At 43.1% G+C, this 26,978-nt stretch overlaps 1 protein-coding gene across 6 annotated transcripts in view; it reads left to right on the top strand.

Moving 5' to 3' along the window:
- TRIM2 (tripartite motif containing 2) overlaps positions 1 to 26,978 on the top strand; it is a 146,165-nt gene that overhangs the window by 87,172 nt on the left and 32,015 nt on the right. For 4 of the 6 annotated variants that reach the window (XM_077300067.1, XM_077300065.1, XM_077300066.1 and 1 more), the window contains exons 2-3: positions 11,464 to 11,645; positions 14,775 to 15,012. In XM_077300067.1, coding sequence (XP_077156182.1) covers positions 11,512 to 11,645; positions 14,775 to 15,012 — 372 coding nt within the window. In that variant the 5' untranslated portion in view covers positions 11,464 to 11,511. Of the gene's footprint in view, positions 1 to 2,882; positions 3,000 to 3,811; positions 4,211 to 11,463; positions 11,646 to 14,774; positions 15,013 to 26,978 lie in introns of those variants that run through there. The other 2 variants (XM_077300068.1, XM_077300064.1) reach the window with 2 other exon arrangements.

The raw sequence follows: 26,978 nt of genomic DNA, 5'->3' as shown, positions 1-26,978 counted from the left end.
TGTCACATAGTCCTTTCTGGTTAAAAAAATAATACTTTCTTTTGACAAAAGGTAGCCCCCCCACAAAACAGCCATCAGATTTTATCAAATGTAAATATAGTTAGATTGTCACTTAAAGCCAACACTATTCCGGATATGGATGCATTCTGCTGTTGCTACTTTGAGTGATATCAACAGAAATCCCAAAGCATTCGTTTTTGGTTTTTTTCCGTTTCTCTAGTAACCTCTGCTGATATGGAACGGAGAAACATGTGTTCCTGGTTAAAGAAAAGGCTGCACTCAACTCATTGAACTATGTTTTAGTTCATTTTTTAAAAGCTGTGATAAGAGTGAAGGAGACTCTAGGTTGAAATGTAATATCACACATATGTTTGTTTTTCCATTACAGTTGTTTAGTTATTTAGTAACTGAATGGATATTCAAGTGAGGCAAATATATCTGTACAAGGTTGCTATGAGTTTTTTTTATAGTGAGTGGGCAAGGTGGTATTTCTCTTTTGTTTAGTAATGACTTTAAAAAGAAAGTCCTCCAAAGTATTAACATAGTGGAGAGGAACTGAACTCTGCATATACTTAAAGGATCCATTTCCTTTACTATATCCTTTCCAATGTTATACATTTGGTTTTAGAAGGGTCAAGGCAGGGACAGATCAGTTATCATGGATGAAGAGCCTCTTAAGTTGGAAGAATGCTACCATCCTATCCTATTGATTCATGTTATACCATCCAGACCATACCATTCATACAAGAACTACTAGCTTTCAATTTCATTGTGTTGTCACCAAGTTTAGTGTTACAGGTGGAGAAAATTATCTCTCTCTCTTTCCATGTCACATAATTTTGTAGATCCTCATTATGTTCCTCCTTAACATTTCTTAATCTCTTGGTTTCCCTTTCCTATACTTGCTCTAGATTGGATACCATGGTCTGAAAGTGGCCACACCATAGATTTATATAACGATACTGGAGGCCATCCTTTCAGTCTGTCTTTTAAGTCCTATGGATAATCCATTGCTGCCACACAATGAGTTGATTTTTTCAATGAGCAATTCACCATGATACCAGGATTGCCCCCCCCAGTTATTCATAACTAATTCCCAAACACATGCATTTGATGTTGGGATTGTGTGTGTGTAAAGTGCTGTCAAATCGCAGCCAACTTATGGTGAGCACACCAAGGGGCCTTTAGAGAAGCAATTAAGCAGAGGTGGTTTGCCACAGTCTTTCTCTGCAGAATCTTCCTTGGTGGTCCCCCTTCTGACCCCACTCTGAGATCAGGTGAGGTCAGGCTATCCTGTGATCCCTTCCCTCCTGATATTAAGATTTCTTGCCCTAATATGCATCTATTTATATAGCTACTGTGCAAAGTTTTCCTTTTTAAGTGGAGTTCAGAATTGGATCATATGCCGTCAGATCCTTTAAGGTTATAAGAATAATAAAGGACGATATATTTACAAAAGTTAGCACTTTGAGTAATCACCTGACTCCCAGAGGTGTCTGGGAAGAGGAAGCTGTGTTGTTATAGTAAAGATGAAGTTAGGCTCTCTAGGCCTTCACAAGCAACTGGGAAGTTCTATGGAAGATATCTTGAAGTTCCCATTATAACACAACAAAACCAGAGGGTTTGGTAGCTGCCTTGGGGGGTTCTTTTGAACAGAAAACAGATATCTGTTCCACATAATGTATTTCTGGTAAGGGCTTGGAGGAGGAGCGTGTCTCATGGCTTAAGTGCCACTCAGTGCTTAACACCCACCCAGGGCAGCTGTCCTGCCCCTGAGTGCTTCCTCCTCCAACCGGCTTGCCTGTCTGTCCAGCAGCCAGCAATCGCCTTCCATTCCCCACCCTTGACCCCACCCCCTCTTCCTTCCACTTCCCTCTGAGGCTTGGATGCTGCAGATCCCTGCCATGTGAGAGCTGCCCCTGCCAGTGAGTTCCCTAACAGCTGCCTGCAGCCTTTCCAGGTCCTGGGGGGAGAGGAGGCCATCAGCAGAATTTTTCCACCCCCTCCCAATCTAACACCCATTGTATTCCTGAATGCAGTGGGCTTGGCCCCTAGTAAACAAATGAATCCCTGGGGAGACGCATTGGTCCCCCTCTGCCATTGTGTTCTGCCAGCAGGTAAAAACTTCTGTAATTTGTTTATTTTTCTGCTCCCTCATATTTATGTTTATTGTTGTTTTGATTATATATTTATATAGTTTAATAGATAGCAGTATGAACACTTCAAAGCTGATTTTAAGGGTTTTTTTATTGTTAGCCACTTAAGTTGGGAAGAAAGGGGCGAAAGGTAGCATAAATGTGTTTTCAAAAAACATTTGGGGAAACCTGGCTTACTATGCACATGTGTGTTCTGATCTGGAGCAATTTCAATATTTACAAGTGGCCATTTATTCAGGTCAGATTTTAGTCAAGTTCAAGCTGTACGTCCTGCTTACACTGAACCTCATCTGCCCTTTTGTAACCTCATCACACATGTTAGACATTTTTATTTTAGAATTCTTGAGCTTGCTATTTGGACTTCATCATCTTGAATGATTTCTGGAGCAAATCAACAGTCCTGACTTCCATTGAAGGCTGAGACTGACTTTCGAGAAAATGAGTGTAGGAAGGACTACTGTGCATGAACCACCTTGGGATCCTATGAGAAAAGCAGAATACAAATAATGTAAATGAAAGTGTTTTAAAAATAGACTGACTGCACCTAAACTCCCCACTCTAAGGGCATGCAGTTTTTATTTTAATCTAGGAAAAACTCTACACACTTAAGAAGGAGCACACTTCGTTTTTTTATGCATGTCTGACTTCAGAGAAAAGCTGGCCACTCCTCTTGGAACTTTAATTTCCACATCAATTTAATTAGTGATATATAAAGCAGCAGCAGCAGCAGAAGGCTGGCCTCAGCTTTGTGGTACTTCCCTCTGAAAGGTTCTTTGATGTACTCTCAGACAAGAAAGGCCAGGAAGATGAGAGAGACCAGCTCTTTCCCGACATGAGCGAAAGGTAATTCCCTGGCTTTTGTAACTCAACGTTGTTTTCTATGGTGTGTGCCAGGAGTACACAATGAATGATGCTTAGAAAAATGTTTCTCCAAAGTGCTTGATTTGAGTAGCTAGCAAAGAGCTTTAGAAAATATGCAAACTGAACTGTCTGTCCAGATTTGGAGTCCCAGTTACCTGCAACACAACTATATACTATACATGATTTGAAACTATCATTTCCTTTGCTTCCAGGTCATCTTTGTGTGTGAGAACAGCTGCTAGGTGATTTCTGATATGGGTTTGGGCTTTTGAAGGGGGGACAGGTGAGAGATTTAGGGCAGGGATTAGAAAATTAATCTCCTTCAGCAATTGTGCTTTCAGCAATCAGAGTCCAGTAGCACCTTTAAGACCAACAAAGACTCTGGACTCTGATTTTATTGTGCTACTTCAGATCAACACGGCTACTCATTTGAATCTAGCAAGGGGGAAGGATGTGATGCCTATAAAATGTGTGTGTGTGTGTGTGGGGGGGTGTTGACTTCCTGTCACTCTCATTCTGCCTGATTTGAGAGCACGTTGTATCAAAAATCAAGGAGGCACATTGTGAGCTTGCATTGACGTGTGCCTTTTGCTGCTGCGCAGCTGTGCCATCTCTGGTGCGGTCACTGCTCCTGCCTGCTAATCCCATAACAACATTCCAGTGACCAGATTCAGAGGGCTAGTGCTGAGGCTTGAAACAGCTGATTGCTGACTAGGAGGGGGGGGGGAAATCCACCCAGCGAATCTCATTGCAGCTCTGTGCTGCATCCCTATCCCACAATCCCTTGCATGCTTTGCTGCAGTCTTTCAGCACGGGCTGAGTGAGAAAGATGTACTAAATAAAGATTGATTGGCTGCAATCCTTTGGGGGTCTCCCACTTGTCCGTGACCTGGGGTTGGGGGAAATGAATGACTGCTTGACTGGGCCTCTGTTCATTTTCTCCCTTATTCTCTGCATGGGATGGAGCATTGTTAACCTAAAGCAAGAAATGCGGTGAATTCCCAGTAACGGCAGACTGTGCAGTCGCAGGGGTTCTTAAGTAGCAGTGTCACACGTGAGGCTTTCAAACTTAAAAAAACCCTATTACTATAATTATGGTTGGCTCGTTTGGACTACTGCAGGACACAGCTCCATCCTGGAGAGGATTTTGTGTTTGGCACTGCATTGATTAAGCTCTTTTTCTGCAAAGATGGGTATGTCTCATGTGCTTATGCTTGTTCTTTATTCTGCTTGGTAACTAGCGTGTTATAGCTTTTTCCCTCCTCCTTATGGCTCCCAGATTTCTAAAATATAATTAAGTAAGGGGGGAGGTTGGGGGTGCTGCATGTTTTTAGGGTTAGCTCAGGGCTTTAAACAATAGAAAGTCAAACTGGTTCAAAAACCAGAGGAAAGATAGGGGGAGGGATCTTTTGTATCAGATTTTGTATTGATTGTTTTTAAATGTATGCTTTAGATACCAATTTATTTTGATTGTGGGAGTAAACTGATTTTTTAAAAAGGCTACTTCTAACCAGAATGTAAAGTGCTGTGCTTTACATGTGTTAAGTCTTGCCTTTAAAGCAATATCTGCACAGTGATAGAGTTCCATTGCAAATGTTGCCATTGAAAATTTATGTATGAGACCCTCTATATTCATTCATAATGCATAGATTAGACTTCTGGATTCTGTGTATCGTTGATAGTAGGTTGGCAATTTAATCTGTGCTTTCAGAGTTTAATCAGAGCAATGGGTGGAGTACTGCCTTTATTTAAAAAGCCTATACATTTTGATTAGGCTACTATTGATGAATTTTACATGTTGGCCCATATAGTAGAATCTTATTATGGATGGAGATAAAGATGCTCATCAAGAGCATATAAAAGGCGAGGCCAAATGGCTTGTCTTTTTAGAGCTCTGTTCCAGATGGGTGTGGCTGCACATGCTGATTCTTCTGCATTAGTATGCCCATTCTTAGGGTTCATTCATTCTATGCGCAACACACCCATATCCTTCTCCTAAGAACTGAAGACCCCTTTGGTTAGAAATTGAGAATTGTTATATATGTGTATATATTTTACCATTTGAAAACTTGCAAGAAGAAAAGATGATGTCATTTTTGGAAGGTTTCTTAATACAGCCTCTTACTGTACTGTACTTAATACAACCTCTTGCAATACTGACAGTAGCTCCTACTTAGGATTGGATTTAGCCAATATGACCCTTTTTAGAGCGGGAACCTTGGTTAAAATGGTCAGGATATACTTACTAGGTTTTCTCTCGTGAAAACACTGGTATCACCCTGCCATTTTTCTTGAAAATTTGAAAACTGGTTCCTCTGGCTTTGCAATGAATGATAACACAGTTGCTTTAGCCCTCCGTTTTCTCACATGCTTATTGTCTTGCATCAATTGTTACTTTTATTGTATATGTCATATTCAGGTAACTAAGAAATTGTGCTATAGCCCCAAAAAGGCACACATGTAGAACAGGAACTAAACAGATTTCAGTTTTAACTATCCAATGGACTTATTGGGGGGCTTAAGCAACTCACAGGCTGAGATCCTGTGCACATTTCCTTGGGAGTAAGGACCACTGATTCAGTTGAGTATAATATTAAGTGGAATCAAGCTGCAAAGAGAAGAATCAGTCCCACAGAGTTCAATGGGAAGCATGTATAAGAAGGCAGCTGATGAACTGCCCAAGCCCATTTTACCTCAGTTCCTTCTATGAAATGGGAACAGTGATATAGTAATACAACGACTGGAAAGGCAATGCTGTCTGTAGAGGAAAATTTCACCAGTATCATTTAAAGGTTCTGTAAATTACGAATAGTGGGAACAGGTATATTTGGATACAAAATTTATTGTATAATTTGTGCCATCCTGAAAGCTATTGTGAAAGCACTGTTGCACATTTGAGAAAGTCAGTGCATTCTTCCCTGAACCATCTGTATAAAAATGAGATTTGGGGTACGAATATGCAACATTTATGTACACATAACTACATCCTAGGGTGACCATATACAAGGCAGGACATTTCCTTTAACCATGCAGTGCAGGGAATTCCTGCGGATACACATTTTTCTAACTCCATGGCATTACAGGCTGCAACTGCCAAGAATCCTCCTTTATCTATACAAACATTTGCCCCTGGTCACCAAAACAGCCAAATCTAAATACAACTGCAGACAACCACTTTATTGTTGTGGTGTTTCTCCATAGCAATGCGGAAGTGTTGATTTTTTAATTTAAAATGCATTTACATTGTGGTGTTACTGCATAGCAACACAAAAATGCACTTAATCTTTTTTTTTAAGTGCTGGGGGGGGATGGAAGTTTGAGTCCCCAAGACAACCACTGTGCCTTGATTGGTGGCTTGCTGTGATTGACAAGCCAAGGAGCAGGGGAAATTCAACTTGTTGTATCACTCACAGGATTGCCAGATCCCTCCTGACAACTGTTGGGGGATTAAGGGATAAGAGCAGGAGGAGCCCCAGGCAATGTTGCCAGCAAAGTGTTTATACCACCTCCAAAGTGTACCATATGGTTTGCCCAAATACATTGGCAACATGATGACATCCCTTCCTGTGTGCACACGATTGCCACATTGCCAGCAACATAGTCTGGGACTCCCTTTCTCTCCTGCTATGCCCCCCTGCTGACCAGCTGTTCAGAGGGACTCCCACCTCCATTGAGGGATGTGTGCTCGGCAACCCTAGTCACCCATCTCCAATAGTGGAATGGCTTCTTTCTGACCTTCTGCATGAACACACCTTTTACCCTGCTGGCACCATGCTAAAACCTTTCTGTTTTTCCAGGTGTCTGTAAGGTGCTTGAGGCTTTCCTATTTGCTTATATGATTTTTTGCTAGTGCAGGCCTGTTTTGTTTGCTGTTTCTAAGCTGTGTATACCAGCATGTATCTTATGATCCACTTCCATTAATGTAAAAGCCATAATGTTAGCAAAAGTTTTAAAATAAAGTTTTAATAACTTGTGCAACAAAAAACTTGATTGTAAGCAACAACCTATTTTCATTTAAGCATTCGCTGGGCCCATAGTACCAGAGCCAGTTTAAAGATTCACAGGACTCTAGCAGAGTACCAGTGTGGCCAGACTGGGGGTGGAGGGGCCCCTTACAGTGGAAAGGAGAAAGGAGAGAGGCTATGGCCTTGATCCATGGGGGAAGGCACTGCGCAGTGCCCCTGGAAGCATGGGGTCCATTATTATTATTAATTATTATTATTATTCAGATATATTTCCTGCCATTCCCAGAATGAGCTCGTGGTGGGGTACAATTTGTCCACAATCTCCACCCCAATACAACCCCATTAAAACACACTAGGATATAGAAATCATATAGCAAGAATAAAAAATCCCAAGGAACATGGCAGTAAACTCAACATCCTAACCCCCCCCCCAACATCTAAAAGAGGAAGTGGGAAGAGGAAGCACGGACACAAAGCCAAGTCGTCCATGTGTTACATGGAAATACTTGCCCTGTCTATTTTTACTTGTGCAAGGCATTAAGCATAGCATAGCACTAACAAAGGAATGTTAGTATGAATGTGGGTTGCCACAATTTTGTTCTATTATAATAATAATAATTTAATTTCTCTACTGTTCCTCCACACGATGGGCTCAGGGTAGTCTGCAACATTTATAATTAGTCCCAACCAAAAAGATGTGGAACTTTATAGAATTCCCTCCCCAGTGACATTTAGCTGCCTCTCTCCATCTCTGTCTTCTACCAATGAGTAAAAATGTTTTGTTCTGTTTGGCATTTCCTCACAAACTCTGATTGGCCACCCTCTATGTGTGTATATGTTTTAATGTCTTTATGTATTTCATGAGTTTATGCTATGTTTGAATTAAGAGTTTAAAATATTTCATATATATTTATTAAAATGCCTTTATTTTATTTACAAAACTTGTTTCCCACTTTCTCAGGGTCACCAAGTTGGCTAACAATTTAAAACATACATGATAAAAATTGCAATTTTAAACAAATAAAATCAGCATGCACATTCTCAAAGCACATTAACAATAAAAACACAGTTAAAATAAATACAAAACATAAGAAACAGGAAGTAAAACTTTGGAAGGAGGATCAATGAGGGAATACCAAAAGAAACACCCAAAAAGTCTTTGCCAACCGGCATCAGTTGGCAATAGATGAATCTCCCTGGGTAGAGGGTTCCAGAGCTTTGGTGCCATGACTGAGAAGACTGTCTCCTAGGTTGCCACACTCAGAAGGCAGGGACACCTAATCTCAGAAGGCAGGGACACCTAATCTCAGAAGGCAGGGACACCTAAAACAGGGCTTCTGACAATGACTGTAATGGTTGGTTAGGATCATTTTCAGTGCATAATATCAGCCACGTTGGGGACCCTGAACTGGGTGGGCAGGTGGCATAGAAAGGTTTTGAGTGAATTAATGGAGTAATACTGTTAAAGAATATATTTTCAAAGCAGGACATGGTAAGTGTCATGACTGCACAAGAATGAAGCTGTCTAGCTCTAGTCAGGGGTGTTCTAGCCATTTAACATGAGTGGGATAATTCTGGAGTAGGGTTTCCAACTATGATTTAGAAAATTCCTAGAGATTTTGGAATGGTGCCTGGGGATGACGAGATTTGGGATGGGAGCTCAGCAAGGAGATAATGTGACTTCCATTTCTCCTGGACTGTATGGCAGTGGTCCCCAACCTTTTTATCACGAGGACCGGTCAACATTTGACAATTTTACTGAGGCCCGGGGGGGGGGGGTCTTTTGTCAAGGGATGTCGCTGTCGCCTGAGCCCCTGCTCCACTTGCTTCCCCGCTGGTGCCCCTGACTTCCCACCACCCGCTGAGGGATGCTGCCAGTAGCAGCTGCGCAATGCCACACCGAGGGGGAGCCCCAACCATGGCGGCCGCTGGAGAGCACCAAAGGTGAGCTGGTGGCAGAGTGGCAGGACAGCCCCTGAGGCAGCAGCTGGGGAGGAGAATGAGAAGGAGCCGTGGCCTGGTACCGACTGATCCACGGACCAGTACCGGTCCCCGGACTGGGGGTTGGGGACCACTGTTGTATGGTCTCTCTCTCATCAGAGCTACCTTTTTGTCTGGAGGAACTGATGCGTATGTTCTGGAGAACTACAAACTCACCTTGAGGTTAATTACACTATCCTAGTAGGCCACTGTGCTGGAGAGTGGCTAGCAGGTAAGAACAAGCAGAACCAAACCCTTGGAACGCTGCTAGTACAGCAGACACTAGGTCAAAACAGAAGTATGGCATACCTGGATCCCACCTAAGAGCACTGCCACCATTTCAAAACCAACTAAGGCTGTTTGTAAATACCACAAAGGCACCATCTTGATCAGTATGAGTGGGATGAGGCATTCTTGTCATCTCCCTCTCCCCTGATGTAGTTTTTCAAGTGATAAAGCAGATGGGGACTGCAGCAAAGAAATTAAAAGATGCTTGCTCCTGGGGAGGAAAGCTATGGCAAATCTAGACAGCATCCTAAAAAGCAGAGTCACTGAAGTAGTAGGTGTGAACATTTTGATTTTTGCATTGAGAAACTTTTTGCCAGTACATATCCCTCTCCCATGGAGCATTGTTTGTTACACTGAAATAGAGTCCAGGTTTCTTGCACACAATGATTCACTATTAGACCTTTTCATGGTTCTTCATTGAATTGCTTGATTTGAACAGAGGAAGCTTTTTCCTGAAACATTTTCAACATATTCTATAAGCAGTTTCATCATTATAATAAATACACTGAAAAAGAATACATTTTTTTTTGTTATAACTCTCTATTATACTTTGCACAGTATAATTTCTTCTTCATAAGAGCTTTCTACACTGCATATTCCTACTTCTTTAGTTAGCTTCTAGGGCAGGGCATACAGAAAGAGAACATTTCACAAAGTGGTAATGTCACTTCTGGGTAAAAACCATAGTGATTGCGGAAATTCATAGCGAGTCACTCAACTCAGTGCTATCAGTTCTGGGTCTTCACCTAGAAGTGATATTGCTGTGTCATAACAACATCCTTACAAACTTATACCCATTGCTTTATTGAGCGAGGCTGGGGAACCAGGTGTACAGTCTGAGCTTTGGTCACACTTAGACCATTTACGCACTGGAGATTTCATACCAGGCTGCAGGCTGGAGTTATAGTCATGGCAGGTTGCCCCACCTCTTCCTGCACAACATGGGAGAGCATTTGACCTAGTGCACCTCATCTGCCCCCAATTTGTGTTCCTGCATTGGAGCTGGGGCACTGACGTTCCCAGTGCATAAATGGTCTTAGTGAGCAAATGGCAGCCCTGCTGTTGTCTCCTCTTGCACTGTTGACAACAGATGACCTGATGCCCATTGTTAGTACTATTGGCCAGGTCTGAGATGAGGAGGCAAATAACTCTGCTTGCTCCTTGTTGGCAGAGTTTACATTTGCAAAGTGGAGCTGAGCACCAAGCTGCTTAAAATAATAAAATAGTTTTCTTTAGAAGAGAAAAAAATTTGTATTTCTTTTTAAAAGAGAGAGATTCCTGTCTAACTGTTGTCTTCATTCCATCTGTTCTGGAGGCAAACAAAGGGAGACTTCTCCAGTGAGCCAATCAGGTGACTGGAGGAGATTATTTGAAAAATAGCAGGAAGTTCTTTAACTGTGTCCAATATATACCTCCTCCAATGCATCCTACAACTGTGGGGAGAGGGACAGTTTTTAGCCATCTTGTAGCTGGAATTTTGTGTTTTATGGGGTAGGGTTTTTTACTGGGATTTAAGTCTGATGTAACCCACCTCAAGTCGTTTGAAAAACCTTGCACATTTAACACTCCTGACTGCCAATGACTCACTGCTTCTGCAACATTTCACTTATTTTGCTGCTGTTTTGATGGATGTTTGCTACTTTTTTGTGCTTTACATATTGTCTTTTATATAGCTTTAATGCCTCTGTGCTGCTTTATGCATGCAATGCTTTTAAAAATGGTTTTCACGCTGCTTTTATTGTCTCAAGTAGTTTTAACTGCTTTTGACTATACATTCTATTATCCTTGGAATCCTTATCACAGAAGATCTTTGGGGAGTGTAATCAGCAGGTGTATTTAAAAAAAATTATAGGGGTGGGTAGTCCTCATTCAGCGGTCTAGAGGCGGGTGATGATTTGAGCTAAGTAAAGTGAAATAGGTAGACGTCTGATCAGTGCCTAGATGGGAACCTGTAAAATGCTCTGTGAGTAGAATATAGATATAAGCAATGATGTTTAAAAAAAATAAATGATCACAATGATAAGCCTTTGGCCAGATGCTTTTGAACTAGTCGTATAGCATTTCCACATACCAAATGCTGAGGCTGCCATTTTAAAAAGCATTTATTTCCTTCTATTCTCTTTCTAATTGTTTTTAAACTGGGACAAAGCACATTGGCAAGAAGTTTATTTTAAAAAAAAATTCTAAAGGTTTCCTTGTTAAACAATTTCCAGAAGTGTGCCGGGTAAAAAAGAACGGGACCCACATGTCAGTGGTCTAGGATGGCCAGTGAAGGCTCCAACATCCCAAGCCCTGTCGTGCGTCAGATTGACAAACAATTTCTGATCTGCAGCATATGCCTGGACCGTTACAAGAACCCTAAAGTACTCCCCTGTCTACATACTTTCTGTGAGAGGTAAGCCTTCATTCTGTTCCCCAACCAAAGTGTTTACGATTGGCTGGTTTCTCTGGATGATTGCAGGGATCATTTCCCAGAAATCTAGAGTTACATTGATTTACAATGAACTGAGCATCCAGTTGGAAAGTTCTCCTGAAATATAAAACGAAGTTTAATGAATGAGAGGCTAAAATGCCCTTGACCTGGGAAGAAGAGCTGATTCTTAAGAAGGAAGCAACAAAATTAATTTAGAATCTCAATCTGATGTTTTGGTGGCCAGTTTGGCAGCTAGCTATTATGTGTGCTTATTTTGTTTTAAGAACATATTTGGTTAGTGTAGAACCAGTGATTTCAGTCACTGGAGTCTGTATGGCATATTGGTTAAAGATCCAGGACTAAAACTCCATCAGCCATGAAGCTTGCTGGATGACCCGAGGCCAGTTGTACTTTCAGTCTGAAGTGTTGGAGCAAATGGGTTAGGGGAGGACCATGTACACAGAAAGGAGTTCCTTGTAGGACCGCCACCCTCTGGGTGTGGCCTGATGTTTTCCCAGAATTATAACCAATCTCCAGACCACAGAGAGAAATTCCCCTAGAGATAACGGCAGCATTTAAGGACAGAGACTGGCATCACATCTCTGCTGCACTCCTTCTCAAACTCTGCCCTCCTCAGGGGCCACCCTGAAATCTCCAGGAATTTCATAATCTGGAGCTGGAGAAAGGGCAAAATGAAAGTGTAACAATGTGCTCTTCACTCATTAAACTGCCTCTCAGCTCTTTAACCCGGAAACAAACCCCATTAACAAAGAATATAATTTGAAGCGAGTATATTACAGAGGCAAAAAGATTTCATTGTTGCCATGGATGTACACTGATACTGGGGGGCGGGGGGGGGGCAGAAGGACATTTTCCCTGGAATGGAATTTCTGTGCCAGAACTGCAGTCCCATCTGACAGGGAAAACCCCTGCAAGCATTTCTGCAGTAACCTTTTCCCCCTGCCAGTTTAATTTCATTTTATAGAACTACCTTTTCTATAGTGCTTCGTGGGCAATTTTGAATGCAGTAGCACTAATGACTCTGCCTTCCGAAACAATATGTCCCCATTTGGGAACATATTAGTCAGAAATTCTGCCCAAAGTACATGTGCGCTTACACACACACACACACACACACACACACACCTTCCATAAGCTGAATTTAGTCTCAATTCAGTTTTTTTGGCATGCCATTATAAACCGCCAGTGTTAGTAGTTATGGGCCAAAAGCCAGAGACAGGGCTGAACACAGCCTGTGGTGACAGACGCACACAATTGCCTCACCGCAGGCTGAAGCTGCTGGAAATCAACACCAGCTGGGCTATTTCTGATAACCATTGCAGGCTGATGCGCTAACAAACTAAGCTGCTTTTGATTGGCTGGGAAGCTGGGCAAAAATGTGAATGCTAAATAATAGTTTCAGCCTCTAGGGTGCTGAAGAAGAGATTATACAAATTTTTTAAACACTGGTATATTTATGCATGTAGACAGTTGGAGTCTGTCTTCAAAATGCTGATATTAGTTTGGTTTAGGGTAAACAGAATCTCAAAAAGTTTGCTAGTTGGCCACAACCCCATAATAGACTCAAGAAGTCATATCCCTGATGTGCTCAGTTTGACAATGTGCTATTAAATAATGAGATATATACTAGGTAGTGTTAAATCTGTGACATGTTTAGAGTGACATGTCTGCAGCTGGACTCTGAAGGACCACATGCATTAACTTTTTGACCTTCCACTCTCTGACTGGAGTCCTTCATGTCTGTAGAGAGCTGCTCATGAAGATCAGAGACTTTCCAGAGGAACATTAAGTTAAACATAAGGACTGGGAGCTAGAAACAGTTATTGGCAGTCCTGCTATACTTCTAAGTCTTCTGTGAAATGCAAACACCTATGTACTGCGGAGCTGTTTAAATTCTAGCCTGGTCATGCAGTCCTAGCAGTGAATACTTAATGTGCTGTGTAGAGTACTTTAGATATAGACCCACAACTGCTAAACTGCTTCTGAAATACAGCCATGGGAATACAGCTACAATTTCCAATTATGGAAGGGGACCATCATGAGACTCAGGAACTTCACTCCCTTCCTCCTGTTGCAGATCAAAATGCTCTCCCAAATACTGGTTCTAGGGGATGGGGAACCCTAAGGAACATCATGAGGAAAAAACTCAAGATCTGCAGTGGGAAAGAAGAATCAGTGAAAATCATCATCTCTTCCATTTCTGGAGTTCTTTGGCTGGATCCGGTGCAATGACTTGACCTTGCACATTCCTAATGGTGCTTGTAGTATGACATGCTACAAGCTTTTGAGCAGAAAAAGAATTAGGGCAGCCAGGTGCAAAGGAAGACAGAATTGCTATACTTTTTGTTGCTGAAGAGGAGGGAATTTCAAGAAGTACAGCTTCTCATGCATAAGAAAGAAAAGATGCACTTGCCAGAATCCCCTCTTTTGTCATTGGTTTAAGACAGGGGCAGTCCAACTGTGGCCCTCCAGATGTCCATGGACTACAATTCCCATGAGCCCCTGCCAATGCTGGCATGGACTCATGGGAATTGTAGTCCATTGAACATCTGGAGAGCCGCAGTTTGACTACCCCTGGTTTAAGATATAGGGTAGTTCTGTGGTAGCAATGTTTCCTGTGCCCTAAAACTTCAGCCACAAAGAGGGAGTTTTATGGAGAGAGAAGTCTGAGGTGACACAATGGACAGAGATATCATTATCCCTCATGTGTACATTATGATCTCTATCCTCAGATTGCATAGATTTATATAGTATTTTAAACCCCATTGACTGGAACTGACAACGGAAAAAGGAACTCAGTGTGGATGCCCCAAGAAAATAATTTTTAAACATATTAACCTCAGAGTGATGATGAATTATTGTTTAGACTATCTCCACCCATCTGCCGGTGTTGTTGCTGCTCTAGGCAGCTTGCTGGGAAAGGTAGTTTTTAAATGGACACAGAACTCTCCCAACTGCAGTCCTGGAAATATTCAAACACTAGCATTTTACTCCACCTTTCTCCTATTAATAAATTAGATGGCAGATTTAAAAATGAATCCCCATCCTGGTCTCAGCCTCTCCCTCTCTCTCTTCAACTTCCTTTCTTAGGTGCCTCCAGAATTACATTCCTGCCCACAGCTTAACCCTTTCTTGCCCAGTGTGCCGCCAAACCTCCATCCTGCCAGAGAAAGGGGTTTCTGCGCTCCAGAATAACTTCTTCATCACCAACCTAATGGATGTCCTGCAGCGAACACCAGACAACAGCATTGAAGAGTCGTCCATCTTGGAGACAGTCACAGCTGTTGCTGCTGGGAAGCCCCTCACCTGCCCCAATCATGAAGGAAATGTAAGTGCACCAATGGCCTCTAATCTTTGCCTCTTGTTTGGAGACAGGTTGCGCCATCTTCTGGGGTTTTGCTAATGGCTGGGTAGAAGAGGGTCCTCAAGGGCACTTTCTTCTTTCCAGTTAGAAAGAAAAAAATAAGTATCCCAGGTATGACAGGTATGCCTGGTAGTGAAGTGTTATGCTATTAACCTTATTCATATGGCTTTCTTATTAGTCAGCCCAGAAGTTAATACTTCACAATACAGTAAGCTTCCTTTTTTTTTTTTTTTTGCATCTGTTTTACCTGAAGGGAAAGCACCTCCACATAGCTTGAAAGGTGAATGACTGCCTGCTTCTTCCTATTGTACATTTACACCTGGAGTCCATTTCTTCTTCCACCATTGCCACATCAACTTTCACTTTGTGCTATCCAATCCATAATGTGTTACAAATGCCAAGGAGGTGGATGGCAGGTGGTTCCTGCAGAGCAAATACCTGCAGTACAGTCAGGTCTACCACCAATTCCTGATACCCATTTATTACTTCATCTGACTGGAGCTTGTATCCACACATAGTTGGATATTGCACACTTGTTACACTGTAGCAGTTGCTTCCAACGGGATTAGTTTGCCTGTTTAGGATAATCCAGTTGTGAATTATTGCTATAGTCCAATGATAGCATAATAGCCAGCTAGATATTGTTACCCAAATTGCTGAACACGTGTCCGAAAACACGTATCTGTGAGCTTGTGGGGAATATTAGCTCAAATGCTGCGAGAGGGGGGTAACTTAGCGTTATCGGATCGTTACCTTTTTATACGAGGGTTTATTACACCTGTAGGAACTCAAGGCAAACACAGATTTAAATGGTAAAATATTAATATAAGCTTTTATTGAAAGGAAAATAACAAAAGTGCACACAAATAGCTAACACACATACAAGCAGTCATATAGAGAAGGGGGAGGAAGAGTGGAAGGCTTGATAGTTACCTGTTCGAGGAGTGGTGGGTCAGAGGAAGGAGCACGAACCAGCGTGGGAGGTCCCGGGTTGGAAGACACTCAGAGTGGCTGTGTGAAGCCACAGTTTTTATAGGATTTTGGGAAGGGGGCTATGTGACAAGGCTCAGGTAAGCATGTGCTGGAAGTTTCCAGGGTCCCCAGAGATTAGGACAATACCTGGCCAAGTGGGGGGGGGGGTGATGGCCGTAAATGGATTTTGATAAAGGTATTAATGGCTCTGAGGAAGAGAGCCATCAGGTCTAGCTGGCAGGGTGTGGGGTGGAAATACCCCCTGGCAGAGGGGCCAAGTGTGAAAAATGTTGCAAGACAAAGGATTTTCCTAGGAGCCCTTAGGCAAACAGGAGGAAGCCAGTCCACTCACTTAGAAATACAATGGGGGGGGGGGTCGAGAGTAGGGCATGGAGGCACCTGGATTTCCAAACCTGAGGCAGAGAGCAAGATTTCTAAGATGGAGTCTGGCCTGGCTTGGCTGACCCTAGCAGTGTCATGGCTTTAGCTTAAGCCTAGACTATTGTGGGGTGCCATTGGTTATAGAAGACAGTGTGCCAAGGCATAAGGCAGGGATCCTGCCATGCGTAACATTTCCCCCCTTCTGTAGTGAATTATATGTCCAATTTATTCACTACAGACCAATATACTGTGTTAGTGGCGGCAAAGATTGAAATTCAGACTAGAAATTCAGAGAGAAAAGTGGGGCCATATTCTGCCACTACAAAAACTTAAGCCAAATTAAAAACAAAACACATTTAGGAGGGGTTTGGGTGACTTAAGGAAAGCTGTGAAGTTGCTGTTCCTCTTTACCACAACCACTCAAAACTAAATGTAACATACATGAACTATGAACTAGCTAAGCGTGAGGTCTCCACCATATGAATAAAGCAATGAACCAATGCAAACTAATACGTTGAGTAAGTCAATCTAGCAAACAATAGACAAAAAGCAAATGCAGTGAAAACCAAATTCTATGCAGGCAGGAAACTGTGGGCAATACCTGAGCAATATTTTAGAATGCGAGCACTAGGCAATCCTAAAAATGCTGGCAATGAATATCAAGCAATTACTATGAAGCAAGCAGAAAGTGGTAGAAACTAAAAAGTTAGACAATGAACTAAGCAATGGCTTCTAATAAGCAATGCAATAAGAACAAGATAAAGCTAAGCAATTTAGCAAAACTTATATACATAAACTAGCAAACTATTTAAAACTGATGATACAGGCACAATGCAATAGACAGTGAGTTGAAATACAGGGCACAATACAATTTGGAATACAGACAATACAGTTTGAAAAACTTCCTCCCCCCCTTGTCCCATTGGTAAAGGTGGGAGTGAAGCTGGAGATTCCTTGAATAGTTGAACATGAGGATTGATGAGGATGAGCAACTGGTTCAGCAGTTGAAGATGTTGATATATATATGCATATATATATATTGTTGTTGTTGTAAGATATTGCTGGATGATGTTTGCCAACACATAGAATGGTAAAGGAGGTTCCTCAATGGGGGTAAAAAGCAACTTTGGCGAGGATCCATTTTATGAGAGAGCCACTGGCAAGAGGTTGTGGCAACAAGCAAATAGCTGGAGATGTGTTCAGCATACCAGTTTATCTTTCTTCCCCCCCTTGTGACTGAAATGGCAGGGGAAGAGGCGGTGAAGGCACTAATCCAGGTTGTCAGAGCGTACGCAGGGTCAGAGGTAGCATACAGAAGAAGAATCAGGCTGGCTGGGCAGTGAGGCTTCATACAGCAGGAGCTGGGGTAAACAGCAAGCATCAGTAGTTCACCAGCAAGTAGGCTGGGGCAGAAAGCGCAGAACAGCAGGTCATGACCACAGGACACATCCATAGCAAACGCAGGCAGAGGATCGCTGTCATCTTGACCAGGTCAGGTCTGAAGGTTGGCGAGCAGGATACAGGTGAAGAGCACACAGGCAGGACCATCAGGAACTGGCCTGGTGATCTGAGGTTTGTGATGCACAAGCCTGGAGCCTCACTAGGGCAGGCTTGGCAGACGCGGGTTGCAAGAATGTTTGAGTGGCCCAGGGCATCAACAGCACAGTGGAGCTGAAGAGCTCAAGGGGGAGACACCCAATTGAGAGAAGGACAAAGATTGACAAAAGTTCAGTGGAGAAGTGTGTGCAGCTGCAAAGAGTGAGGCTGCAAAGTCTGTTGAGGCTGGGCTCAAGTAGGCACACAGCCTGATGGATATACAGATTAGGAAAAATACTCAAAAATTTAGAGCTTTGAAGACAATGAACTCAAAATGAAAGATTGGAGCAGAGGGGTGCCCCCATAAGTGACTGTCAAAAAGATCTACTGTGGTGGGTGCCCACCATGAACTTACAGAGACTGAAAATAGAATTTAAGAGGAGCTGGATGCCATCTCCAGGGAGGGAGAGGGAGATTAGAGTGCAATCATAAAACAAGAGAAGGAGGTTGCCAAACTCCTGGTGAGTTTGGGAATTTGAGAGAAAACTGATAGATTACTATGGGTGACTAAAGCAAGATGCTTTGTAGAAATACACAAGAGAAGAGAAAGTCCTGGAAGTCCTGGAAGAAGATAGTTTTTGGAGGCTAGGTCTACTGGACATGTGCATGCCCGCTGCACTGTTGTGTAAAAAGAAGCATTCAGAAAAGTTCCTGCAAACATGTAGCACATGGTCTGTGAATGAATAGATTAGCAGCTCAAGTACAAATATATATATGGGGGGGGGGGAAGAAGAATTGCTAGATAGAATCTGGTCAATTGCTTCCCAAGTTAATAAGCACAAAAAGAAATAGAAGCTCTGATATGCAATAGATTAAAAGCATAAGCAGAAAACATACTACAGATTTTTCTCTATAAGGAACATAAGATAAATCAAAACACAAAAAGAAAGCTTCAAAAACAAAACTTGGATAGTGATCTATAAAGATCTTGCAATAAAGAGCACAAGAGAGGACTCCTAATTAAAAGAGGACTCAAAAACATGGCAAAAGAATTTGCAAAATATTGTGGATTGACATCTTTTAAAAGTTACATTGGAGTACTGCTGAGAATATGAGTGGGAAAGAATGAATGAGAGGAACATGAAGATGAAGTCAGAGTCCCATTACACAATAGTGTGTCAAAATAATTGTGTTCTTAAGGAGGAAAGACTGTTCCTCTGTACATACACAGAGTGCCTTTTCATAGGAGTCAGGCTGAGTGGAAGCCTGAGTGCCCAAATGAAAGGTCTGTATGAAGCTTTCTAAACATATTCAAAACAAAAACAAAATTGCAAAAACAGATTTTTCTTACGAAAAAAGGAAAAAAAGTGTTAACTGCAATTAAAATTTGAAATAGGAAGTAAAAATGTCAGAGGGAAAAACTATGGAGGGAATGCTTTTTCTCAAAGAGAAAATATTTCAAATACTAAAAGCAGCCAAAATTGTCTTAAAATAAAAACTAAAACAAAACATGTTTTAGAACAGAACAATTTTACTGTACTCTCCCCCCCTTAGATTCTCTCTGAGGTCTTTAAAGAAACAAAACTTCTTCCCTTACTGATTTGGGAAGAAGGAATACTTTCAGTCCTTTGTTATGTGGATTAGTTGCCTGGATGGGGGAGAGCAAGGCATGAGTCATGGGGCTGAGTGCCTAGGAAGGCAGTTAGACAAAGAGAGTCTGTTTTAAGATTGCAAAATAGTGGCTGTTTCAGTGTGACTGCAACTATAGCTGGAGGCTCTACTAATTGCAGCCAAATTTAAAATTTGGAGGTTTAAAAGTAAAAATGGAAGCACACATGTTGAACCATTATTGTGAACTTGGATTTTGGAACTCTGTACAGGTTCAGAGGCAAGATTTACTTCCTGACTCTGTGATGGGGGAACTGAGGACATTTCCTCTTCTTTAAAGACAAGAGGTGAAGCTGGGTTACTGGGTCTACTGTATTTTCTTTTCAATTTATTATCTGTGTGGCTTTGGAAATCCAGGACATTTTGCAAATGGGTTTTTACTTTAAAAAGTTCACCCTGGAATTCCTTGTTTTTCTCATTAAGATCCTTAATTTCTAAATCTTGTTTCTGGGTAAGTGTTTTAAATTTCTCTATTTCCTTCTGCCAATCCTTAGGGGATTCAGAAGAAATTTCTGTGGGCCTAGTTCTTGTCTCCATCTCTGGCTCATATCTGAGCATTTTCCTGGTTTTCCTCTTCCTCATGGCCTTCACAAAGGCACACATGAGCACAGATGTGGGTTGGTTATCATACTGGGTCATGTCTGCCCCAGTATTTCTAAGTTCCCGCCACAGAAAAATCCGGTCCCTAATTTTATTCTGCCACTGAGGGGCAGAATTTCTATTCTGAAAGTATTTAGGTTTGAGAGTATTTGGGGGAAAATTATTTGAAGGGAAACCATTTTGTGGCTTACTCCTTTCTCCTGGCTTCTGTTTGCTCCAGCCATTAGGTGGCTGCAGGGAGCGATTGTCTCTATTCCTATTAGAATTGGGGTGATTCTGATTAAAGCGGTTCTCCCTCTTGATCCTGTACTGAGAGTGGAGACCACTGTTTGCCTGAATGTTTAAATTTTTGGAGTCCTGGTTAGTGGGAAATTCAAGAGTACCTGATTCTCTAAGCTGGCCTGCAATGGGGAGCTGTTTCTGGATTTCCTGCCTCTCAGTTCTATCTGCAGGGGTTGTAACTAGAACTGGGTGGAAGGGAGCTGAATTTTCCCCTTGGGGTTCTATGAACATTTTGGGGGTTATTTCTTCTGGCAGAGGCTCAGAAGGTAGAAGGGGAAGAGTCTCTGGATGAATTGTGGCAACTAGAGCCCTTTGGAACTCTAACTGCTTTTCAAGTTGCTGCATTTTTCTATGGCATGCCTCATGGCTTACTTGAGCATGCTTGGCCACATTGTTCTCCACTAGGAACTGTGCAGCTCCCTTGATCTTAACTTGCTCTGCTTCTAGCTCGAGAATGCGAGCCTCTGCTACCTCAGCTCTCTGCCTTGTGGCTTGGAGCTGACTTTCTAGTTCCTGGATGGTCTGAAGCTGATGAGCCTTCTCCACCCATGCACTCAAGCGCTCAGTTCTCATGTCCTCCATCTCATCAGAGAGGTGGATGATATGAGCCTCACGCTGTTCCAGGAGATCAGCTAACTGGGCCTCCCGTTGTTCGAGACGGTCAGTTAGTTGAGCTTCCTGCTCCTTTAATAGGGCATCCTTCTCCTCTAGGGCATGTTGCAGCTCAGCAATCTGGGCTACACTGTCCTGAAGGGCAACAAACATACCCCAAGTGGCATAACAGTCCTTACTGCCACCCCCGAGCTTCCTGGTGTTACACCATTCTTGGAAAGCCTCGGTAAGGGTTTCCAGGGGGTTAGAGCTTTTAAAAGCTCCCGGGCGCCAGGGGTTCCGTCCGCCCTTCTTGGTCACCCAGAGTGTCAATCTGTCTGCCGGTTCCTTACGGGCAATCAGGCTAGTCAAATTGAATCTGGATGCCATTTCTTCCTATTAATTTCCAAGATCTTAAAGGGGACGGGGCTTGGTTTTCTGGCTTCTTGTCGCTGGGCAAGCAAGCACAGAGGGGATGAGTTTAGGGGCAGCCGCTGCTCGTCTCTTGAACAGCAGGGGAGAGAGGGAAAAGGATCCCGTGGAGTTTAACCTCTCACGGGTGTGGCTAGTTTGTTTTTGGCTGAGAATGGCCGGGGCGCTTCTCAGTTCAGGGCAAAAACTACCAAAAACCAAGCAGATGGCTGATTTTTCCAATCAAGGTTGCCGGAGCGCACTTGATCCTCGGGAAAACCACCGAAAACCTGAAGGTATTTTTAGGGAAGAAATCACTGGGGGATTTTCTTGCGGCTTCTATATCCTTCAAAGCGGCAAGGGGAAAAGGGGGAAGGGCTCCCGTCAAGGCACGTCCTTACGGGGTTTGGCTAGTTTTCTTATTTTATACCGAGATGGCCGGGGCTCTCTCGATTCAGGGACAAAACTACCAAGAAAACCTGAGGGTACCGGCTAATTTATTCGGTTAGGATCGCCCTGGCTTTCCTGAACACGGGGAAAATTACCAAAACCTGGATCATCTGAGCTTCGCAAAGCCCGCTTGAGTTCTTGTGCCACTCCCGACACTCGAAACTCCAACTCCTGCGGCCGCAGGGCAGTTTTGTGCTACAGAGAGCGACTCTGCTTGCACAGATTTTAGCAGTAGGGGGATTTTCCTGGTCCTTCCTACAGCTAAGAGGAATTTTGCCTAACGCCTTCCTACGCTTGGCAAATCCCTAGTTGTTGGGTGCGTGTCGTCCACCCGCCCGTCTAAAAGCCTAAGAAAACCTTGCCTCGGTGTTCCTAGCCTTAAAGAAAACTGTTGTTGGGTGCGTGTCGTCCACCCGCCCGTCTAAGCCTAAGAAAACCTTGCCTCGGTGTTCCTAGCCTTAAAGGAAACTAATCTCCAGCAGGAGCAAAACAATAGCAAAAGGGTAGAAAAGAGAGAGAGAGGCCAACCCTTTTAGAAAGCACACTTCCAAGAGCACATTCACACACTTATGCCAAGAGTTCAAACGGGCTTTTCCCCTTACGTCCGGGTTACTGGAGAGTGCCGTGCGTCCACTTTACTCCCGAGTAAGCCTGGGGCAATTGCCCGCATTCTCCACCATAATCTGTTACCCAAATTGCTGAACACGTGTCCGAAAACACGTATCTGTGAGCTTGTGGGGAATATTAGCTCAAATGCTGCGAGAGGGGGGTAACTTAGCGTTATCGGATCGTTACCTTTTTATACGAGGGTTTATTACACCTGTAGGAACTCAAGGCAAACACAGATTTAAATGGTAAAATATTAATATAAGCTTTTATTGAAAGGAAAATAACAAAAGTGCACACAAATAGCTAACACACATACAAGCAGTCATATAGAGAAGGGGGAGGAAGAGTGGAAGGCTTGATAGTTACCTGTTCGAGGAGTGGTGGGTCAGAGGAAGGAGCACGAACCAGCGTGGGAGGTCCCGGGTTGGAAGACACTCAGAGTGGCTGTGTGAAGCCACAGTTTTTATAGGATTTTGGGAAGGGGGCTATGTGACAAGGCTCAGGTAAGCATGTGCTGGAAGTTTCCAGGGTCCCCAGAGATTAGGACAATACCTGGCCAAGTGGGGGGGGGGTGATGGCCGTAAATGGATTTTGATAAAGGTATTAATGGCTCTGAGGAAGAGAGCCATCAGGTCTAGCTGGCAGGGTGTGGGGTGGAAATACCCCCTGGCAGAGGGGCCAAGTGTGAAAAATGTTGCAAGACAAAGGATTTTCCTAGGAGCCCTTAGGCAAACAGGAGGAAGCCAGTCCACTCACTTAGAAATACAATGGGGGGGGGGGGTCGAGAGTAGGGCATGGAGGCACCTGGATTTCCAAACCTGAGGCAGAGAGCAAGATTTCTAAGATGGAGTCTGGCCTGGCTTGGCTGACCCTAGCAGTGTCATGGCTTTAGCTTAAGCCTAGACTATTGTGGGGTGCCATTGGTTATAGAAGACAGTGTGCCAAGGCATAAGGCAGGGATCCTGCCATGCGTAACAATATGATGAAGTTCAGATTAAGCCCAGCCTTACCTCACTAGTTGTAACAGTCATTGGAAACCAGCAGAGGAAGAATCTGCACAAACCACATGGCCTAACAGGGGACCTCAGGAATAAATGGAGCTTATGACCTGAATTATTTCATCATTCCACTTGAATTGGCGGGTTGGCATGGCTGCGGGTACATCAGTGAGTGCCGTGCTGCCTTTAGAATGTAGCACTGTAATGTGAGCCACATTGGCAATCATTGCCTCGAATGATTAGGAAGCTTTTTCTACAAGTAGAAACACAATCCAATGCTTGGCAACCAGCAAGCTAAAATCCTTAAGCGTGACCAAGGGTAATGTAGCTTGTGAGCAATTTGGCAAAGAGCAGAATTTCAGAATTACAAGGATGTTAGCAAAATCTAGTAGATATCTATCTCGGCAAAACATTCCCTGCTATTCCTTTCACTGCTCCACTTGCAGAGCTGCTCACAACAATAGAAAAACACCAGCATCTCCCAAACCATGAGTTTCTGGTATTCAATTTGAGCCGAGTGTCTGTCTATGGATGCTGAGTAGAATCTCTCAGTCTGTGCACTGAAATGCTTTGCCTTGGAAAATAGTGAAATGATTCAGGGTGATACGTGAAGTGGCTGCTATGACTATAGTTGTATCTGAATGTTGTCACTTATAAGCAGAGTTGTTGATTCTGAACTATTGGATCCTGGGAGCCGCGTGGGTGGGTGGGGCTAGAGCTCTGCAGTGATTTGGAAGCTAAGTAGGTGTGGCATTTGGTAGCTCTGTGAGCTCCTGCCCTTTGAGAGGGGGGATTTTTTTCTTTAAAAACTATCTTGTCTTAAACACAAGGCAGTGGATACCATTTTGTAGGCAAAAAGCAAACTCCCTTAAAAAAAAAAAACAAGCTTTGACTTTGCACATCACAACAAACTAAGATTAGATTCAAGGAAGGTCACAGCCACAAGAGTAAACCATGCTTGAGATTATGACATATTGGGATTTACTTTCTGTGTGTGTGTGCATGTGTGTGTTTAAAAAACAATCCTCTTCAATTACTGGGAACCTTTATGTAAGTGAAAGGATGTTACATAGGAGTAAGATGTTTACTACTGGAAAGGATATTTTCCTTTGTTAGATGAAAATTTTACTTCTCTTTTTTCCTTCTAATTTGAAAGAACCTTTTACTCTTGTTGGATCCTGTTGTATAATTTTCTTTGATGTGCTTCTGCCTAATTTGGAGGGGGGGGGGAAACCCTGTTCTCTCCTTCTGTCTTTGGTAAACATTAAGCAGTATGAGTACTCTGCTAAAATGTTGCCAAAAATATGGCTTTCATTATATCGATGTTGCCCTGTTCTGTATTCAATGGGGAGTCTGTAATGCTTTAGGCATTTTGAGCAGCAATAAGAGTCTTAAAGTACAAGGAGTGTCAGAATTATTTGAAACTGAATAATGCAACATGATAGCCAGAAGTGTGTCTGTGTCATTTCAAGTACTAGAAATTGCATTTGTTTTTTGCTTACCAAAATAGTGTTTTTCAAGTTCTTTGTTCCTAAAAATAATACCTGTAGAAATTAGGGTTGTCAACCTCCCACTATTACAACTGAACTTCAGGTGACAGATCAGTTGACCTGGAGAGAATGGCATCTGTGGAAGGAGAACTCTATGGTATTATGCCCCACTGAAGATCCTCCCCCCAAAAGCTCCACCCCAAATGTTCAGGTGTTGCCCAAGCTGGAGCTGACAACCTTGTAGAAATCTACCCTAAAACATTAAACTTCAGTGCTACTTGATATTTTAATAAAATCTGTCAATTGTAGGGCAGCAATTGTAGATTCTCTGTTAGGGGTGCCAACCCCCCTGGTATAGTCAGGGATTCCCCACTGCCATGCCCTGCCTCCTCCCACTGATCCTCTGGATAGCAGGAGGACTTAACCGGAGAGAAGCCCTGGCTATGTTGCCAGTGATGTAGAAGCATCATGTGTGCACCAGAAGTGATGACTTCACACCAGCAATGTCCAAGCAACACTCTGGTATTTGAGCAAAGACTCTATGGTAGAAGCCATTTTTGCCCAAATATGAGAGTATCACCACAACATCACAATGTGATGTCATTATCTCCTGGACATGCTGGAACTGACATGTCATCTTGGCCTCCTTCCTGCTCCCAGTATGTCCCCCTATTCCCCACTAATTCTCAGGGAACTGGCAATCCTGTTCTCCATGTTTATTTTATACTCACATCTGTGATATGAGTAATGCTTTCTGGTTCAAGGTCACCTATTGAGATTAATGCCAGAAGGGCATATGAACCTGGTTCTCCCCGATGAAGAAGAAGAAGAAGAAGAGTTGGTTCTTATATGCCGCTTTTCCCTACCCGAAGGAGGCTCAAAGCGGCTTACAGTCGCCTTCCCATTCCTCTCCCCACAACAGACACCCTGTGAGGTGGGTGAGGCTGAGAGAGCGCTGATATCACTGCCCGGTCAGAACAGCTTTATCAGTGCCGTGGCGAGCCCAAGGTCACCCAGCTGGCTGCATGTGGGGGAGTGCAGAATCGAACCCGGCATGCCAGATTAGAAGTCCGCACTCCTTACCACTACACCAAACTGGCTCTCATAATCTAACATTATGACTGCACTACACTGGCTCTCAATTTTAAATAGGAATCACAGTCCAGCTGACACTTCAAAGGGGGATGCATTATATAAAACTACTAAAATTTGATTCACCTTCAAAGAACTAGGGCTAATAGAAGAAGGAAGAAGAAGAATGAAGAAGGAAGAAAGAAGAAGAAAAGTTGGTTTTTATATGCCGCTTTTTTTCTACCCGAAGGAGGCGCAAAGTGGCTTACAGTCACCTTTCCTTTCCTCTCCCCACAACAGACACCCTGTGGGGTGGGTGAGGCTGAGAGAGCCCTGATATCACTGCTCAGTCAGAACAGTTTTATCAGTGCCGTGGCAAGCCCAAGATCACCCAGCTGGCTGCATGTGGGGGAGCGCAGAATCAAACCCAGCATGCCAGATTGGAAGTCCGCACTCCTAACCACTACACCAAACTGGCTGTCAATAGAATTGAAAGGTTGAATAACAAACCACTATTCTGTTCATTCTTGCCTTAAAAGTAGGATTCCGTGTGGACTGGTGGGTCCCGAAAGTCTGTCCTCCATGCCAGGAGGTCCGGACACAGTGATACTTGGAGTTCAGGATTGGGATCATGCATTCAAAATATCATACTTCTGATCAGAGAGGTACTGCAAATGTAAAAGGGAAACTAGTACTGGGAAGATGGTGACTCTTTCATTTCTTGGTGCAAGAATGCCAGGGTAGTATTTGATACCAGCTCCCTGTTAAACTTCACACCTACTCAGCATTTTACACACACAGCCAGCAGGATCATGACCGGAAATCTATGGTCCCTTCCCCATTATGTCTGCTTGTTTGTAATACCAGCCAG

This window comes from Paroedura picta, chromosome 10, assembly GCF_049243985.1.
Source record: "Paroedura picta isolate Pp20150507F chromosome 10, Ppicta_v3.0, whole genome shotgun sequence".
In the NCBI taxonomy this organism is placed as follows: Eukaryota; Metazoa; Chordata; class Lepidosauria; order Squamata; family Gekkonidae; genus Paroedura; species Paroedura picta.
This window is presented reverse-complemented; position numbering and strand designations above follow the sequence as displayed.